This window comes from Bos indicus, chromosome 15 (assembly GCF_029378745.1).
Source record: "Bos indicus isolate NIAB-ARS_2022 breed Sahiwal x Tharparkar chromosome 15, NIAB-ARS_B.indTharparkar_mat_pri_1.0, whole genome shotgun sequence".
Lineage (NCBI taxonomy): Eukaryota > Metazoa > Chordata > Mammalia > Artiodactyla > Bovidae > Bos > Bos indicus.
The window spans coordinates 17508301-17528942 of NC_091774.1; the positions used below are offsets into that span (position 1 = coordinate 17508301).

The window sequence follows — 20642 nt, forward strand, 5'->3', positions numbered from 1 at the left end:
TACAGTTGCCAATATATGGAAGCAACCAAAGTGTCCATCAACAGATGAGTGGGTAAAAAAGGATGTGGTATATATACACAATGGAATACTACTCAGCCATAAAAATGAACAGAATTTTGCTATTTGCAACTTGGAGGGTGTTATGCTAAGTGAAATAAGTGAATACCATACTGCATGATATTTCTTATATATGGAACATAAAAAATAAAACCAACTAGTAAATAGAACAAAAAAGAAACATATTCAGATATAGAGAACATACTAATGGTTACCTGTGGGGAGAGGGATGAGGGAAGAACAAGAGAAAAGTAGGAGATTAAGAGAGATTAATATAAACGACTATGTATATCAGAGAAGGCAATGGCACCCCACTCCAGGACTCTTGCCTGGAAAATCCCATGGGCGGAGGAGCCTGGTAGGTTGCAGTCCATGGGGTCGAGAAGAGTCGGGCACAACTAAGCGACTTCACTTTGACTTTTCACTTTCATGCATTGGAGAAGGAAATGGCAACCCACTCCAGTATTCTTGCCTGGAGAATCCCAGGGACGGGGGAGCCTGGTAGGCTGCCGTCTATGGGGTCCCACAGAGTCGGACACGACTGAAGCGACTTAGCAGCAGCAGCAGCAGCACTATGTATATAACAAAGAAGCTATAAGGATATATTGTACAGAACAGGGAATATATTGAATATTTTACAATAAATATAAATGGGATATAACCTTTAAAAATTATGAATCACTATGTTGTACATCTGAAACTTATGTAATATTGTAAATCATCTATACTTCAACTTGAGAAGAGACTGGCTTTTGTTTAGGCTGAGTTTCCACATTCCTAGGCTGTTTTAGTTGGTAATTGTGTCTCTACTGAAAGCCACTTGTCCACACATTTAGTTTCTTGCCTTGTCTTTGTTGCAACTAGTGTTGTTTTTCTTTCTCTTATTGAAGTAACTTCATTCTGCTGTTGCTCTCAGCCACTCTCTCTTCTCTATATGTTTCTTCATGCTGCTAAGTCGCTTCAGTCGTGTCCAACTCTGTGCGACCCTATAGACAGCAGCCTACCAGGCTCCCCTGTCCTTGGGATTCTCCAGGCAAGAACACTGGAGTGGGTTGCCATTTCTCCAATGCGTGAAAGTGAAAAGTGAAAGTGAAGTCGCTCAGTCGTGTCCGACTCTAGCAACCCCATGGACTGCAGCCCACCAGGCTCCTCCGTCCATGGGATTTTCCAGGCAAGAGTACTGGAGTGGGGTGCCATTGCCTCATCCCAATTTACTGCTTTGTAGGCAGCTGCTGATGTCCTTCCTTGTTGGAAGAAGACCATTACCTTGATATTGTGCATTTTGTGAAAGTGTGTTGTAAACTGACATGCATGAAAGAAATATATAATTTCACCATTTTATTTAGAGTGCCCTCCAGAGATGGGGTTCAGTTCAGTTCAGTTGTGTCCGACTCTCTGTGACCCCATGAGTCGCAGCACGCCAGGCCTCCCTGTCCATCACCAACTCCCAGAGTTCACTCCGACTCACATCCATCGAGTCAGTGATGCCATCCAGCCATCTCATCCTCTGCCGTCCCCTTTTCCTCCTGCCCCCAGTCCCTACCAGCATCAGAGTCTTTTCCAGTGAGTCAACTCTTCGCATGAGGTGGCCAAAGTACTGGAGTTTCAGCTTTAGCATCATTCCTTCCAAAGAACACCCAGGGCTGATCACCTTTAGAATGGACTGGTTGGATCTCCTTGCAGTCCAAGGGACTCTCAAGAGTCTTCTCCAACACCGCAGTTCAAAAGCATCAATTCTTCGGCACTCGGCTAGGAACATATTATTCATTTGTTTCGAGTACTTGCTTTTTATCAGCTTTTTTTTTTTTTTTTAGCTTAAAAAACATCACCAGTTGCTTCTAGTTATTTTTTGAGTTATACTTCTGAAAGGCTGAGGCTGCCAGATTGAAGACCATCTGATATCTGGAAATCAGAATAGTTAATTTATTGGTTCTTCATTTTTATCTTTCATATAAATACTATTCTTCAAGATATAGGAACAGTATCCAAAATAGATGAAAAGTTTACTTTTGAAGAGATTGCTCTTGAAACTAACAATTTCTCCAGCAAGCGACTTGAAAGATATTGTGTAATTATAAAGTGAAAGGCTTTAGCTTTAATCTCCACCTATTGAATTACATTGCTGTGTGGTCAGTTTGGTTGTTAAAAGTTTTGGGTACATAGCACCTTATCTGCTTACTAAGATTAGCAGAAATTTGATTTTTCTAGCCCCATTAACAGTAAATATATCTAATTTCTTCCCACAGTTTACTTTGACAAAGGCAAATTTGGAGACACTTACGACCAGTTTGTATAACATCTGGATAATCAAAATAGTCACAATGAAGCACTTCTTGAGGTGAGTATTAATGGTTTCCTGGATGAGCCTTATGAAATGGAGAGACTTCCTTAACAATTAGTATAGTATTTCTGTACACCATTTGTGATCCTATAAGAAGGTCTCTTTGGATTGCATGTAATAGCATTGTTTTGGCTAAGAATGATTTGGCCATAGAGTTCCTTCTGCCAACTTTATATGCATACTGATGCTAGGAGAGAATACTTGCAAATAGGAGATCACAAGAGAATATAGGCACAAAAGCATGGGGCAGGTATACTTCGATGGTTTAGGTTTGAGGAATTAGTAGTCAAGGAATCAGTATAATTTGTATAGAATCTTTTTCTTTGAAAAAAGTAATTTTAAATATAGATTTTGGTTGGCCGGCCAATCCATACAAGCATTTTCAAATCTTCATTTTTGGAGAAAAATATATATTCTAAGCTTTTGCTTTGCCTGCCTCAGTGATGCCTCTGAGATCTGCACTAATTTTTGGTTCCCTGAATATTATGCTGTATAGGGTGCCATATATGTTTGTGTATTTTAGAATGATCTTGTTTTGTTTTGAAAGCTATTTAGTTGGACATATAGTCATAATTATTTTTAAGAGTATTGACTGTCATTCACAGTTCTATAAATAAAATGCTCAGAGAAATTTTACATTAAATTAAAATATGACAAAATAAAGTTAATTTGGTCCTGAATGTTAGAAAATAAAACACACCCTCTACAATATTGAGTTTCTTTCCTGCAAGATGGTGACCTACCTATATTTCATATTCTTATCCCTTGTTCTGGCTATTTTCTCTAAGAAAATAATTAGTTGGCTTATTTCTTTTAGGAAATGATTTAATTCTTTCAGTAGATGCAATTTAAGATTTTCTTTTTCCCACTGGTTTTCATTGCATTGTTATTTCTGGAGCACCTAAATTATTTGTGTGGAATTCACTATGTTTTGGTTGGCTACTGGTGTTTATCCAATCTTAGAATTGTGAAAACCTCTCAGAAGGTTAGAACTAAATTATTTACATACATTAGCATTTACTTTGTTGTACAGAATGTTCCTCAACCTGTTTATTTGAGATGTGTAAAAAGATAGTATTTGAAAAATCACTGGGACATTTACCATCAAAGTATTTAACTCATACATTTTTGGTTGCCATGGCAATTAACCTATCTGTTTACACATTCATGAAAAATTAGTAACTATAAATCTCCCTTGAATGTAAATGTGGTGTTTTTTAGTTGTAGAATCATATTAACAGAGAGCTTTAATACTGGTTGAAGATTAGGAGTTCCTTTTGTAAAGCGGGGGGTGGTAGTGGTGAAGTGTGTACCAAGCCTTGAACTACTGAATTTCTTCTTCAATGTTTTATTTGTTTTAAAAAAAACCTGAGTGGCCTCAAAACCAGCCATTTAAAGAGAAATAGCATTTGTTTCTGTTAGATTATGTTAAGTTGCATAGGTATAGAGATTATATTTTTAATATTAATTTGTATTTTATGATTTAAAACCGATACAGTGGGAAATCTACCACTCTAATTTCACACAGAGCAGCACCAAGGGTGATGGAACTGGCATATCCCTATCAGTTATGTGTTCTCATACAAATTGTTCTCTTTTAACTTGGCACATTTGTTGTATAAACATTACTTAACATTGAAACTGAAGCTAGGAAAATAAGCTGCACATCAAGAAAGAAATGAGGATTTTCTCGTTAATCCTTAGTTTTGAAATAACAAAAGGAAACTCAATCATCATTTCTTCTTAGTTAATTATTGCTTTTGACTTTAATTTTTGTTTTTAATTCTTATTAAGTTATAACTTGTGTGTATTCATTATATGTTAATGTTTGTGGGATTTGGAGGAATAAGAGGGCAAGAAGCAAGAATCCTGCATCACAGGCCCTATCAGGTAATTTAGATTGCCTTCTGTTCCCTGTGGTCCGTTCCTACAGATGCTGGACAATTTGGCAATCTTTACATTGGAACTAAAGAGATAGTTACATAAATATAACTTGAACAAATCATGTGTTAATTCCTGAGCTCAGCAAATATATTATGCAGAATAAGGAGTTGACTTTCACTGAGGAGAATTGGCATCATTTAAAAGCCCACAGAGTGATTAATCTGTCTACTTCTGAATTACTCTAGAATGAGCAATTTCTGAGGTCATGTACAGCCTCAGAAGAAATGAAGTTAATCTTAAAGAAACCAAGTGTGGGAAAAAAATGAGTTTTAATCCACATTTAAGGTACATGGAGCCCACACTCTTCTCTCTGACTACCTGCTACCATCACATATGTTAATGGTGTAACTACTCAAAGCTTAAGGGAATAGGAAAAACATGACATGAGATATTAGAAATAAATGCTATAGGATTAATACACCCAGATGAAGGATGTGTTTTAAGTTGACATTAGATATGGGATATTGGATAAGTACCCCATAGTCACCCAGTATGACTTTAGCCATGATCTGCATTAAAAAAAAACACGGGATAAAACTGAGAAGAAAGTGTGTCTATGTGTGATCAGAAAGAGGGGACACTTTTTGAGTCCAAAATAGAACTGAAGCTTAGAGTTTAGTTTATTTAATATATTTCATTAATTTCAATTCAATTGATGTTTATAACAGAGAGGACCTAACACTTATATCAAGATCTTTTCCTTTACTAGAATTTAGTTATTGAGATTATATACATTTAAGGTCACTGGAACATTATTAATTTTGAATTTTTCTAATAAAGGAGATATTAGGAGTCACCCCATATAAATAATTGCTTCCAGCTATTTCAGCCTCAAGATCTCAGTTTCTTGGCATGGACCTTACTGGTTACTTTCCTTCCTTAAGCAGAAGAGAGGAAAGTGAAAACATCTGCCAACCTCAAACCTCCATGGGAGAAACTGAGATATAGAGCAGACTTGTACTGGCTATGAAACAATAGAGGGAGAAACAGTATTTCCCTGCTATGATTAATAGATACAGGCTTCCAGTTCACAAAAATATCTGTAAATGGAGTTTTAGAAGTCATTCACACTTGATTAATATCTTCATCCACTGATTGAATTAGTAACATTTAGTACTACTAATAATTCTAGTACTATGCCACATTTTAACTTTTATTTTCTCTTCATAACAACTGTAATAAAAGAGGAATTAATACTTCACTTTATAGCACGGGGCAAAAAGTTTAACAACAAAGTTAAAAAAAACTCATGCAAAGCACACAGATATTGAATGCACGCCTATCTGACGTCAAAGTTTTTTTCTCTTAATATCTGTATCATGTTACTCCCTTACTGTATACCTGTTGTGAGGTGTTCTGTGTGATACAAAAGTGAATATGAGGTGGCCTCTTCTCTAAAGTAGCATACCACTTGGTAACGAGATAAAGCCACACTTACAAAATTAAGATGTAAGAAGGAATGTGATTGGTGACATGCTGCAGCTATTTTGTGACAGGAATATTCAGGGAAGGCTTCACTGAGTTGATGTTGAAGGAAAGAGATAGAGGATGTAATAGATGGAGAAGGTGCTATGAGCAAAGCCTAAGAAAGTATGACCAGCTACCACAAGCATCAAGTGGTCAAGGCTTATTGGCTGTAAATCCTTTTTAGGATGAGTACAAGATAAGGTGCAAAGATAAATTTGGGGGGCAGTTCTTGGACACCTTTGGAAGCATGGCATAAAACAGCCCAGAAGCATGGTAACACTTTCACCAAGAAATAATATGGACCTTAAAGAAAAAGATGAACCTGAAAGTGAAAGTTAGTCACTCAGTCGTGTCCGACTCTTTTGTGACACCATGGACTGTAGCCCACCAGGCTCCTCTGTCCATGGAATTCTCCAGGCAAGAATGCTAGAGTTGGTTGCCATTTCCTTCTCCAGGGGATCTTCCCAACCTGGGATCGAACCTGGGTCTCCTGCATTGCAGGTGGATTCTTTACTGTTTGAGCCACTAGGGAAGCCCTTATAGAAAAAGATGTCAGACCAAAAAAAAAAAAAAAAAAAACTTTTTTCCTTGAAACATATGTCTAACTTTATCTTAGAGCCAGATATCTAGTCCATTCCTTCCATTATGAGTAGCTTGTGCACAGTCACACAGTATTGAGGGTAGGTTTGAAGTCAGACTTCAGACACTTTCCTATTTAATTGGGTAGCATTTCCATTCAGCACCAACTAATTTCCACTGCTTTTGCTGGGCTGAAGGTACAGGTTCATGTAATTCTTCCAGAATTTGATTAGCCTCACTTGAGACTTTAACTGAGCATATTTTTTGGATGTTGAAGCAAAGTCCTGAAAAAATGGTAGATTTATGGTGCACCCGAATACCTCTCTCATTGTAGACTGGTACTTTTAGCCATAGTTTTCTGTTTTTTTTTTTAGGACACATGCATACACACCACATGTGTATATACATACATAAATATACACATGTATACATACATACATATATATATCTATGTATGTGTATATATTATATATAGACCCATACAGAGGTACACACATTTACACATATATATTTCAAATTATTTTGTTTCCTGTATTAAAACAAAGTATCCATACCCTTATTGGAATATGTTAACCTGAATAGTTTTCTAGGCAGTTTCCTATATGTGATCTCATCAGAGCTTGCCATGACATGTTTTTTGAACCTACAATATTAGTTCTCCTGCCCTGTCTGTTTGCTTTCCCAGGTTAGGGACTTTTTCAACTCTTAGGTCTTCAGATATATGCTCTGTCCCTTTCTCTCTTTTCTCTTTCTGGGACCCATGTAATGTGAATGTTAGTATACTTGATGTGGTCGCAGAGATCTCTTAAACTGGCCTCATTTGTTTTTCTTCTCTGTTTAGCTTCAGTGATTTCCACTACTGTGTTTCCAGCTCACTGATTTGTTCCTGTGTCTCATCTAAGTTGCTGCTGCTGCTGCTAAGTCACGTCAGTCGTGTCTGACTCTGTGCAACCCCATAGACGGCAGCTCACCAGGCTCCCGTCCCTGGGATTCTCCAGGCAAGAATACTGGAGTGGGTTGCCATTTCCTTCTCCAGTGCATGAAAGTGAAAAGGGAAAGTGAAGTCCCTCAGTTGTGTCCAACTCTTCGTGACCCCCATGGACTGTAGCCCACCAGGCTCCTCCGTCCATGGGATTTCCCAAGCAAGAGTACTGGAGTGGGGTGCCATTGCCTTCTCCCTCATCTAAGCTACTGTTGATTCTTTCTAGAGTATTTCTTATTTCAATTATTGTATTCTTCATCTCTGTTTGGTTCTTCTTAATATTTTCTAAATCTTTATTAAAAAATTCTAATTTCTTACTCTGTTCATCCAATCTTCTGCCAAGTTCTTTGCACATCTTTAAGTCATTAACTTTACCTCTTTATCAGGTAGATTGTCTATCTCTACTTCACCTAGTTCTTCTGGGGTTTTATCTTGTTCCTTTGGAAGATGTTTTTCTGCCATCTCATTTTGCTTGATTTGCTGTTTTTATTTTTATTTTTTTAATATAAATTTATTTGTTTTAATTGAAGGCTAATTACTTTACAATATTGTGGTGGTTTTGCCATACATTGACATGAATCCGCCACAGGTGTACATGTGTTCCCCATCCTGAATCCCCCTCCCACCCTCCCCATCCCATCCCTCTGAGTCATCCCAGTGCACCAGCCCTGAGCACCCTGTCTCATGCCTCGAACCTGTACTGGCGATTTGTTTCACATATGATAATATACATGTTTCAATGCCATTCTTCCAAATCATCCCTCCCTCTCCCTCTCCCACAGAGTCCAAAAGACTGTTCTATACATCTGTGTCTCTTTTGCTGTCTTGGCATACAGGGTTATCGTTACCATCTTTCTAAATTCTATATATATGTGTTAGTATACTGTATTGGTGTTTTTCTTTCTGGCTTACTTGACTCTGTATAATAGGCTCCAGTTTCTGCTGTTTTTATTTCCATGTATTTGGAAGGTTTGTTTTGTTTTCTGACCTTGGAGAACTGGTCTTTCATAGGTGATGTCTTATGTATCCCAGCAGTACACTCACCTCTTATTACCAGAGCTCAGTGCTCTTGGGGTGCCCCCTATGTGGACTACATGCATCCTTATACTGTGTGTGTGTTAGTTGCTTAGTCGTGTCTGATTCTTTGCAACCCCGTAGACTGTAGCCCACCAGCCCCTCCATCCATAGGATTCTCCAGGCAAGAACATCAGAGTGGGTTGCCATTTCCTTCCCCAAAAGGAACTATAGAAAGAAAGAAAGTGAAGTCACACAGTTGCATCCGACTCTTTGTGACCCCATGGACTATAGCCTACGAGGCTCCTCCATCCATGGAATTTTCCAGGCAAGAGTACTGGAGTGGGTTGCCATTTACTTCTCCACCTTCTACTGCAGTGGGCTGAATACTGTAGATGGTCTGGTAGGCATGGCTATTCTTACCTCTCACCCCTACCCCTGCCTTGGTCAGTTGGTTGCAAAGCCTGCTTTGTGCAGAAGCTGCTGGCAGCTGGTGGCAGGGATGGGTCACAAGATAGCACTTTGGGGATTCCAGAGGCTAGTGTTGGCCCTCCTATGGGTTGACCTGGGATCCAGGACAAGTGTTTGTGGGGCTGGGGGTGTTTGATCAAATGTTGGTCTGCTGATGGCCGGAGCCTGTTCATTATATGGCCCACTGCAGGGCCTGGAGTGTCCCCAGATAGTTTCAGCTCATTGGTGAGTGGGCTGGATCCCACAATGACTGGCTGAGGTGTTCAAAATGTCTCAGAACTGGTATCCTATCAGCCTGGGGTAGGCAGAGCCAGGTTCTGGGTTCTCTGGCTGCATAGCCCTGGGGGTCCTGGAGCTGATGTAGGGTGGTGTCTTGTGTGTTGCTGGGTGAGGCCAACTCCTGACACAGCTGGCTGCAGGGTCTGGGGTGTCCCAAAGCTTGTATAATCCCACTAGTGATCTAGGGGCTGGATCCTAGGGTGCCTGGCTCAGAGGTCTTAGAACTGGTGTTGGCCTGCTGTTGGATAGGCTGGGTTGTGACATGTTAGGCTGTGGGGGTACTGCCGTGGTCCTGGAAGTGGTGTCTGTCTCCTGGTGGGTGAGCCCTGGTCCTGGGGTCTCAGGCTGTAGGACCCAGGGTCCTGAAGCTGGTGTCAGCATGCTGGTGGACAGGGCTGAGGCCCTGGGGTCCTAGGGCTAGTGCTGGTGCCCTGGTGTGTGGGGCCAGGTCCTGGGCCCTCTAGTGGGCAGGGGTCTTAAGGCAGTAGTCCTGTTGGTAGATGGGACCGTGTTCCTACCCAGCTGATTGCTTAGCCTAAGGCATCCCAGTACTGGTGCTGACAGGCCGGTGGGTAGGGCCAGGTCCCAGAGCTAATAAGTTCCAGGGAGGATTCTAAAATGTCACTTGCCAGCACACATGTCCCTATGGTAGGACACACTCCCCACAATGGCTGCTGCCAGTGTCTGTGTCCCCAGGGTGAGCTCCAGTTACCTCCTGCCTCTCCAAAAGGCTCTCCAAGATCAGCAGGTAGGTCTGACCCAGGCTCCTTTCAAATGACTGCTTCTGCCCTGGTTGCCAGAGCGTGTGAGATTTTGTGTTGTTGTTGAGTCACTCAGTCATGTCTGACTCTTTGGGATTCCATGGACTGTAGCCTACCAGGCTCCTCTGTCCATGGAAACTTTACTGGACTGATTGCCATTTTCTTCTTGGAGATCTTCCTGACCTAGAAATCAAACCAGCATCTCCTGCATTAGCAGGCAGATTCTTTACCTGAGCCACCAGGGAAGCCCCGTGAGATTTTGTGTGTGCCCTTTAACAGTGAGGTCTTTTTCCTACCGCTCTCCGGGTCCCCTGATTGGCCTTCAGACCTTAACCTTTTGGTGATCATCTTCCTGGTGCAGGATCCCCAGACTGGGAAGTCTAATGTTGGGCTTGACCTCTTTGCTCCATGTGGAGACCCTCTGCAGTTGTGATTGTTGTCTCATTTGTGGGTCACCTACCCAGGGGTCTGACTGTGCCTCATCTCCACCCCTCCTACCTGTCTTGTTGTGGTTCCTTCTTTATATCTTTAGTTGTAGAAGATCCTTTCTGCTAGTCTTCTGGTCTTATCAGCTGTTGCTCTGTAAATAGTTACAAGTTTGGTGTGCCATGGAAGGAGGTGAGCAAGCAGTCTTCCTACTCTGCCATCTTGGTCAGTCCCCTTGTCTAAATGCTTCCTAAATGTCAAAGCATAATGTGTTTGCTGATTCCCTTATAAATAAACTAGTAAGTATGTTGTCCAAATAGAAAAAAAACCTGAATTTTAAAAATAAATCTTGTAAAATGGATGGATTTAACATTGTTTTTAATTAAATAGTGATCTCATTAGCAATTTAAGAGAAGCTTATGTCTCTCTTCTTTGAAAGGAAAAGAATAAACCATTATTATTTCAGTCGTACCACAGTCAGCTATTGCTCCCTAATCCCTCATATAAAATGTCCCAGAATTAAAAAATAGTGCCCTTTACTATAGCAATAGCATTTGGAATAATGTCTATCCATGATAGATTTATACCCACTAATTTTAGAAGGCAGCATGTCTTTTCAGATAAAGAATGATGGAAAAGAGCTGGAGAGGGACCTCCTTGCTGGTCCAGTGGCTGGGACGCTGTGCTTCTACTTCAGGGCATGCAGGTTCCATCCCTGGTCAGGCAACTAAGATACCACATGCCACAAGGCCAAAAAAAAAAAAAAAAAAGAATGATGGAATTCCATCCAAGGGGCTGCACACTGCCCACTGCCTCACTGCTGCTTAATGTGAGGGAGATAATCTTGTTTCTCTAGAGGCCCACAAATGGTTTATTTGTATGATTTCACATTTCTAATCCATGTATCAAGTCCTCCAGAGCCTCTTTTCCTATGGATTCTCATTATTTAGAAGGACCCATTTACTAGGCCAAATACCTGTTGATGAGTTAATTTCCAACTGACTGCCAGTGCTCCTAATTGGGAACTTCAATAGAGCAACTAAAAATTTTTAAAATGTCATTTCAGAAAGTACATGTGATGTTGGAAACATTCAGTAGTCTGCTGTTCTTTATGGCCATTCAGATGAAAGTATTTCATTTAAGAAAGTTGTTTTGATCCAAGAATTGTGATTATTTTGTATGTGTCTTTCCTCACCAGTAGTGTATTTCTTGTTTATTATAGGATTCCTTCAAGCAAGAATTAACTTTCAGTAGCAAATTCATTGAAACTGTTCAAAATAAGCTACTTTTCTCTTCCTGTTCCAAAAGAAGATATCAGAGTCACAAATTTAAGATGATGGAGTAGTGTACAGGTACCCACACCCCCACCCCACAAACAGGAGACCACAGGGTCCTAGGTACATCTCCTGTTTTCGAGGCCTTATCACTGCTGAATGGATTCCCCTAACAAAGACGCACGAGACAGGAGCTCACTTTTATTTGGTAGAGATAGGATTCAGTTTGAATAATTTACATTGGGTGGCTATTCTTGTGCAAACTAGGGGATGAATGTTAAATGATAAAAGTGATCATTTTTGCCTTATGGAAGGACATTGCTGTGAATTCAGCCATAAACTTCACTCTGCAGCATATTAGTAAATAACAGTAACAGAAAATGTTGGAAATAGAATATGAGTAAGTAGCTCTTGTGTATTTATTCAATTTTTGTTCCTGGACAGGGACATGAACCCTGGGCCCTGTATAAGACTGTATAAGTAGCTCTTATGTTAAATCAGATTCTTCCAGTGCTTAAGCAAGGCATTCATCTTTGAAACTGCAGTAGCTCCTTTTGGAACATGATCAAGAAGCTGTTATTGAAAAAAGAGAAACAAACACAAAAAACCTGCTATCTGTACATATAGTTATTAAAAATAGGAGATGGTGGGAATTCCCTGACAAGCCAGCGGTTAGGACTCTGTGCTTTGAGTGTGGGCCTTGGTTCAATTCCTGGGCAGAGAACTATGATCCAGCAAGCCATGCAGCGTGGCAAACACACACACACACAAAAGCACACACATATGAAAGAACAGGAGATGTGACAGTATTTTCTTTTTTTAGTCTTGAGAATTTGATTGTTAAGTTCCTATACAATATAGCAGAGCTTTACAGTAGTGATTTGAGAATCTTCCATAAGAACTAAGAAAACTAAGGATAGTGTTATGAAGAATAAATCAAACTATCTTCCTAAATAAAACTAAGACTGTTGGTTTGATGATTCAAGTTAGGAAATAACAAAACAAGCTGCGCTTTAAACCCTCTGAACATAGGGTTCAGGTGGTAAAGAATATATGTCAGTAATTCTTCTAAGAATAGGAACAGAAGGATAGGATTAAAGAAAGCAAATGGGATCTGCCACATAGGTATATTTGAGATGCCTTCATTCCAAGCATGCGGTCAGAAAGGAGATAAAATTAAAAGAAGGAAAAGTACTATAAATCCAAAAGTTCCTATTCCTAAACACAGAATGGAAAGGGACACACCTTTCTCCCTTTCTCCCTCCTTCCTTTCTTTCTTTTTTCCTAAACCAACTACTGATTAGCTTCAGTTCAGTTCAGTTCAGTTGCTCAGTCATGTCCAACTCTTTGCAACCCCATGAATCGCAGCACTCCAGGCCTCCCTGTCCATCACCAACTCCCAGAGTTCACTCAGACTCAAGTCCATCGAGTCAGTGATGCCATCCAGCCATCTCATCCTCTGTCATCCCCTTCTTCTCCTGCCCCCAATCCCTCCCAGCATCAGAGTCTTTTCCAATGAGTCAACTCTTCGCATGAGGTGGCCAAAGTACTAGAGTTTGAGCTTTAGCATCATTCCTTTCAAAGAAGGAATTCCTTCCCAGGGCTAATCTCCCTCAGAATGTAGGAGATCTCTTAAGGTTGGATCTCTTAAGAGCATTTAAAGATCCACTTCTTAATTTCTTCCTTTTCAGGGTAAACATGACAAACGACTTTAACATTCTTCCCAAATATTTAATCATTTTTATTGTTCTCTGGACCTCAAGCAGTTTTCCCACAAACTTTATAATTAACACACTGAAATAGATTCAAACATTTAAGGAATGATCTCCTGGTAAGTAGCATTTGATGATGAGGAACAGCCATCCTGAGGTGCTCATATGGAGGTTTTGCTGATCTGGTCCTTTCATGAGGAAGAAACTTGGGTACTTGTTCTCATCAAAATAAGACTTCCAAATTAAGAGGTAGCACTGATGTTTCCTTCTCTGACCATGCCTTAGGTTTATGATCTAAATGCAAAATAAATAGTATCTGGCAAAACATGGTTTGATCTGATGATTGGCTGGAAAATACCTCACATACAAAGAAAGTACAGTGCCTACCATAACAAGCTGGTTGCTTAATGAAATATTTATGGGCATGTTGGCCAATTAGAAAAACAAGGGGAAAAAATAAAAATATATCCTGGATAGTATTGATAAATAACATAATTGGACTATCAGCCCAGAAATTATGAAAGGGTAAGGAAGCAGTGTATAAAAGTCAGTGCCTGTAATGCAGGAGACCCAGGTTCAATCTCTGGATCTGGAAGATCCCCTGGAAAAGGGAATGGATACCTACTCCAGTATTGCTGCCTGGAGAATTAATGGACAGAGGAGTCTAACAGACTACAGCCCATGTGGTCACAGAGTCAGACACAACTGAGTGACTAACACTTTCACAACTGAAAGGAGCATTTCTCTTTCATGATTTGTGATATTCTTCCTGTGATTATATGAGAGAGTTGTGATGTACTTTACAGAGCCAGTGAGCCCTAAGAAATGAGACATCATCTTTAACCCCTCATTGTGGGTTTCCACCAGATGTTGTTGTCTTTGACTGTGTGAATATCCTCAGGAGAACTGAAAAAAAGAAATGCATAGAACATGATATCTTTTCTCTCCTTTTGTGTAAGATTGTCTGATGCAAAATAATTCCCCAAGCATTTTCTTCTCATATGCAAGGAGGCCAGTGGGAGAAATCATAGATGGGCTATAAGCCTCTCTACATCTGACTGCTTCCTGCCACCTAGAAGGTCATCTCTAGGTCTCAAGCTACATCTTTGTATAGATCTGATGAAGAATTTGCATGGGGGAAATTTTCTGCAGTTTAACTTAATTGGCTTGTACCTAAATAGGGTGAATACAAAGATACTCCTTAAACAGTAATTAGAACCTTTTCTCTAGGCAGATTTAGAGAACTACAAGAACCTGATTATTATGCAGTCCTAATGTATAGACTTAAAAGAGGCTTCATCTGAGTAGCTGGCCCACATGCTAGACAGACTTTACAGGAAGTTGCACATGGGTACCATAAGGGCAGATATCATGGAAAGCTTTATTTTTGACTTAGTAATAGGATTAATGCCAACCAGTTATTAATATCATTACCGTTTGGCTGATAACCAGTTAATAAGGATATTGCTCAATCTTTTCTTCTGTCATAGCTATCCAATAGTTGGAAAAATAGAAAATTTTTTCAAGAAAGCGAGTTGAAGTTGTGTATAATTTCTTACTCATCTAATTAAAATGTTCCGTTAATTATTTTCAGGGTTACATTTTTTAGAAGCTGGTAATCTAAATCTTAACAGATCTTAGAACATATTTGACTAAAACAGTTGAATTGCAGACTTCACAACACAGTAAATCCATTTTTTTGTCTTTCAGTAGAATCTGACTTCATATAGGAATTTCATATCTACTTGTTTGTAGTGATTTTTCGTGATCACTGTTATAACTTTCTTTTTTCTTAAAATAATGTATACATATTAAAAAAGAAAATTACTTAACCAGAAAAGCAAGTAAAAATTACTCATGATTCCATTACCCAGACAAACCTCTGTTAACCTTTTTGTTGAATATCCTGCCAATCTGTTTCTCCTTGTTTGTGTATCATCATTAAATTTTTTGTTTTATTTATTATAAGAAAAGATATATTATTCCATACATGTTCTTTGGATATTTTATGTTATTAGGTACTCTAGAATCCAATTTTATTATCTACAAAGGATTCTCTCATATTTTAGTGTAGTGGTTTTGGTTACTTATATGTTTCCTCTGTTCCCTTTGCATTTATATGATATAAACTTCATGCTTTTGTACAAGTTAGTTTGTTGGAATTGTTGTTTTTAACTTAAGCTGTTCGAAGTATTGGAGCCAGAGCAGTTGAACAAAGGAACACAATTAAGGTATTTGTTCAAATCAGGGAATCATCACATCACAGAGGCTTAACTACACTAATTAATTAGTTAACTACACTAATTCATCTGAGTGACCCTGGATCACCTTATGTTAGAATTGGAGGAAATTAGTGAACATGTGAGAAAAATATCTTTTAGAAATGACACCAATAAGAAGTATTATAAATAATTCTGCCTTTTAGGAAAACAACTCTACCTTCTAGGGAAACTCTAGTATTCAAAGAAGATGAGTTGAATACAAGTTCCTGGATAATAAATCTTTACCTCTATAGCCTGAGTCATTTGAGACTCCTAACAGTATCATGAAGTAGTAGACATATTAAAAACTAAATATGTGGACTTACATATTAAATATGTAAATATGTAGATTCACATATTAAATATGTAGACTTGTATTAAAAACTAAAAGTTGCCATAAAATGCAAATTCACATGTGCCAGAGACATTGTGGATAAGTACATGATTGGTGACGATATATTTTATAGTTTGTCCCCTAAAGTATAGTTCCAATACTTTATTGGAGTGAGATAGGGTGTACAAGGAAGAAAACTTTGTTTAGCAGGAGCCCGGAACAAACTTGTCAAGAGGGGGAGATTTTGGAAAGTTTAAATCAGAGAATGTTGGAGAACCAAAGGTCAACATGCTTGTTCAGTGAGCTGATAAGGAGGCATTCTGGCACATCCAAGAAGTATTGGGATTGGTCAGCAGAAAAGACAGGTGGCCACACAATCGAGCCTTAAAGAGGACAATAGTACCAAGACAAAAGCAGAGGAAAGGAGAAAAATGGGAGCAAGGGAAGAAATAAACAGCAGCCAAAAAAGGCACCAAGGAAAAACTGGAAATTTACTAGGGTGAGCTGAGAGGCTATTCATGGAGGCAGAAGATGAGGGTTGCTATAGCATGTTCTTCCCCATGGCTATAGGAGAGACAGCTTCTAAAACACAAGGATTCTGTATTCAAGGTACTGATTGGTTTTAAAAATATTTTTAGCCAAAGGTAGGAAAAGAAAGGATTCCCATGCTTCACCCTCTGTTGGTGTATCAAATTTACTAGAATAGGCATTCTGGAGCTTGCTGTCATAGTAGGTATGTCCTTACAGACCTAGGGCTTCACTCCTGATGATGGATTTTGTAGCTACCTCAAATAAAGTAACATGGGATTGAAATAATGAAATATGCGTGTGAACCCAAGAAGTCTAATGGTTGGTTTTCTTCTGGGCTTGTTGCTTGCTGGTGGTGGCTGCTTTCTATTCTCTTCCAGAGTTCTGTTGGAAGAGTGCTGTCTTTTATTTTTGACAGAATGCTGATCCAGGTGTGCCTGTTTTTTTATTGTAAATTTTTGTGGCGTTGCCTGAAATTTGTAATGAGAAAACTGACTGGAAGATGTGAACTGCAACGAATCTGTTATAATACCAAGCCTGGAGCTTCTAGAACCATGAAAATTGGTAAGCATGAAACAAAGAAGTAAGCACAATGTAGACTTTCTGTAATTGAGGATACAGTGTTATATTTCAGTACAATAATTGTAAACCACTTGTAAAAGATAATATTTGAATAGCTTTTAAAATTATCTCTTTTCCAGAAACATCACTGAGAGATTCAAAAAGTAAGGTAAGTAAAATTGTTTCTGTATTTTTCAGCAACTTCTCACTTGGAGGCTTACCTCCAATCATCCAAAAGTAAAAAATTTAAGAAACAAAATATACCTCTGGCTATGGGCTTCCCTGGTGGCTCAGATGGTAGAGAGTCTGCCTGCAATGCAGGAGACCCAGGTTCAATCCCTGGGTCAGGAATATTCCCTGGAGAAAGAAATAGCAACCCCCTCCAGTATTCCTGCCTGGGAAATCCCATGGACAGAGGAGCCTGGCAGGCTACAGTCCATGCGGTCACGAAGAGGTGGACACAACTGAGCGACTGAGCACATGTATACTAAGGCAAACTGAGAAGAAAGAATTTTTTCCCATCACAAACCACTGTGCTTTTTATCTAAAAGCAGGTACTCATGAATTTCCAGACAGATTTATGCTGCACATATTACTTCATTGTTGAATTCATCCCTTTTTATATCTCATTCCAAATCATAAATATTCCATGGAAATAAGAGAAGTGTTATCTCTCTGCTACTTCCTCAATATCCAAATCATTTAACTTTATACTCAAGATTTTCCAAGCCACTATGCTAGCATTTCTAGCACATAGTTAAGCACCCGCATAAGAAAGAAAAATTTGTTTCTTAAGATTCTTGAATATTTAACTTTGACATCCTTAAGACTGTATCTCCTATGTACTTCACACAGTCATAGACATATACTCATTAACAATGGAAACCATGTGTATTCAGTGAGAAAAAGAAAATATAATATTTCTATGTGAGTAACTTGAAACAGATGGAAGTGGTAAAAAAAACAAGCTTATGTATTTTTGTTTTATGTTTATTACCTTATTCAGAAAAACACCAAATTTACTAGAATTTAAAGACTACATGAATTTTTGTTTTTAAGCTTTAAACAAATATTTGAAGCCCCAATTTAATTAGACCCCACTTAAGATACTAGTGTTCATGACAAGGGAACTGATTTAAACTTGTTTTCTAGCTATTACAGACTTCAGTGAGTGTTCATCCTGATGCTATTGAAAAAACTATAGACGACATCATGGAACTGAAAAAAATTAACCCCGACATAAATCCACAGTAAGAATATGTTCATCATGTTATAAATATAAAACAGAAGTCACATGCCACATACTTAGTATTTCTAAATATGCTGTTTCTAAATACTTTCTCACACACGCTTTCTCTTTCTCTCTCTCCTTTCTCTGCCCCAGATAATTATCTGCATGTTTTGACTTTCAGGTGAAAAATAAAGAAAAAAGATGCCTTTTTCATTTTTGTAAATAGCAGCAACTTTGTAATTCTGTTGTGATTTATGTTTATGCTTTGAGGTGCAATGAATGTAAGAAATCTGATGGACGCCCTTGATATCAGAAGATGAAATAAAGGGTGCCCATCCATCAACAGTCACTCCATATGCTGCCTATGTTTTACATTAACAGTAAATGTACAAATTGTAAATGTGCCTGAGCTGACTCTGCTCTATGAAGAATATTTCTTCAGTTCATGACAGACTGTTAATCTTGGAGACAGTTATTACCTGCTTGTGAAGAAGACAGACATGTGTGGGAGGAGAGATGACTTTTATATGAAGACTTTAGAATTTTGTAATTAGTTGTCTTATCTTGGAAGTATTAAAATGCATTTGGCAATGTACATGATATTTAAAATTAGCTTTATATTTTCCATTGGGTACAGGAATTTTTCTGTAAAATTTTAGTCTAAGGATATAGGGTAGAATAAATTCTGTATGCAGATACAGTCAGATACAGTTTAGGTAGGTAACAGTCAAATTGTCTTTTAGATGTGCATACTTAAGAACTTCAGATGTTACATTCAGGGTGCACTTAGCATAGGTCTCTTATGTTGGAGGGATTCCAGGTACTAGCTAATTGCTCATCACAAAACTCCATTTCCACATGGTATCCATAGCATTCTTCTGCAGATGCTTCAGCTAATTAGCTGCTTTCCCTTATTCAGCTTTATTAAATATGATTTAATTATATAGTAAATGTCTTTTTGAAACCTACTGACTTATTTCTCTGAAATGGTGGTAAGAATGCAATTCATTTAAAATTTAAGATTACAATTAGGCATGAGAGATATATTAGACCTATAGAGATTGGGTTAGATTTAATAGCAAATCTTTTCTGTCTCTTTTATGAAAGTTATATATTTCATTCAGAAGTGTTTCCTTACCATCTATTCTTTTGATTTCCTTTAGGAAGAAAAAACTTTTATAGGTAGTATTTAATTGTGGTTTTGGACCGTGAATTTTAAATCATTATAACTGGGCTCAAACACAGCTTCATTAATCAAAATAGGAACCATTACAATCAACACATTTTTGCCAATGAGAAATGTTTGTTTATTCCTGTAGCATACAAACCCATGCTTTGGGATTTGACAAACCCTTGGAAAGCATTTTCTGCCTCCTGCTGATTGTAGAAGCGTTTTCCTTGCAAAAAGTTGTTGAGTTGCTTGAAAAAGTAGTAGTTGTACTTTGAGAGGTCAGGTGAACATAGTGGATACGCAGAACTTCGTAGCCCAGTTTGTTCAACTTTTGAAGTCTTGGTTGTGCAACATGTGGTTGGGCATTGTCGTGGAGAATTGGGCCCTTTCTGTAGGCCAGTGCTGGTTGCAGGCATTGCGGTTTTCGGTGCAAATCTTCAGTTTGCTGAGCATACTTCTCAGATGTAATGGTTTCGCCGGGATTCAGAAAGCTGTAGTGGATCAGATCAGCAGCAGACCGTCAAACAGTGATCATGACCTTTTTTTCATGCAAGTTTGCCTGTGAGAAGTGCTTTGTAGCTTCTTCTGGTTCAGCCATTAAACTGGTTGTTGCCAGTTGTCATATAAAATCCACTTTCATCACACATCACAATCCAATCAAGAAAAGCTTTGCTGTTGTTACATAGAATAAAACACTTCAAAATGACGATTTTTGATTTGCAGTCAGTTCATGAGGTATCCACTTATCGAGCTTATTCACCTTTCCAATTTGCTTCAAATCCTGAATGACCATAAAATGGTTGATGTTGAGTTCTTCGCCAACTTCTTGTGTTAAAAGGGTCAGCTTCGACGATTGCTCTCAGTTGGTCATTGTCAGCTTCCAGTGACTGACCATTGCGCTCCTCAGTTCCAAGGCTCTCATCTTCTTTGCAAAACTTCTTGAACCACCACTGCACTGTATGTTCATTAGCAGTTCCTGGGCCAAATGCAGTGAGTTGTCTCCACTGCTTTACAATCCATTTAAACTCGAATGAGAAAATTGTTCAGATTTGCTTTTTGCCTAAACATCATTTCCACAGTGTCAAATAAATTTAAAATAAAAAGCATCTAATAAGTCATTAGCAAAAAACGTAAAGCAAGAAATATGCATTAAAATGATGTATAACATGGCCACATTTATTTAAGACTGTATTCCAATATCAAATGGCAAATTTCAACAATGCAGAAATTAGGGTTAGGGTTAGCGTTT

The 20642-nt window shown here is 38.6% G+C and overlaps 1 protein-coding gene across 4 annotated transcripts in view; it reads left to right on the forward strand.

Moving 5' to 3' along the window:
• Positions 1–20642, forward strand: part of ELMOD1 (ELMO domain containing 1) — an 86364-nt gene that overhangs the window by 23485 nt on the left and 42237 nt on the right. For 3 of the 4 annotated variants that reach the window (XM_070803361.1, XM_070803362.1, XM_019975882.2), the window contains 4 exons: positions 2304–2395; positions 16849–16994; positions 17132–17160; positions 18144–18241. In XM_070803361.1, the coding sequence (XP_070659462.1) occupies positions 2379–2395; positions 16849–16994; positions 17132–17160; positions 18144–18241 (290 nt within the window). In that variant the 5' untranslated portion in view covers positions 2304–2378. Of the gene's footprint in view, positions 1–2303; positions 2396–16810; positions 16995–17131; positions 17161–18143; positions 18242–20642 lie in introns of those variants that run through there. The other variant, XM_019975883.2, reaches the window with a different exon arrangement.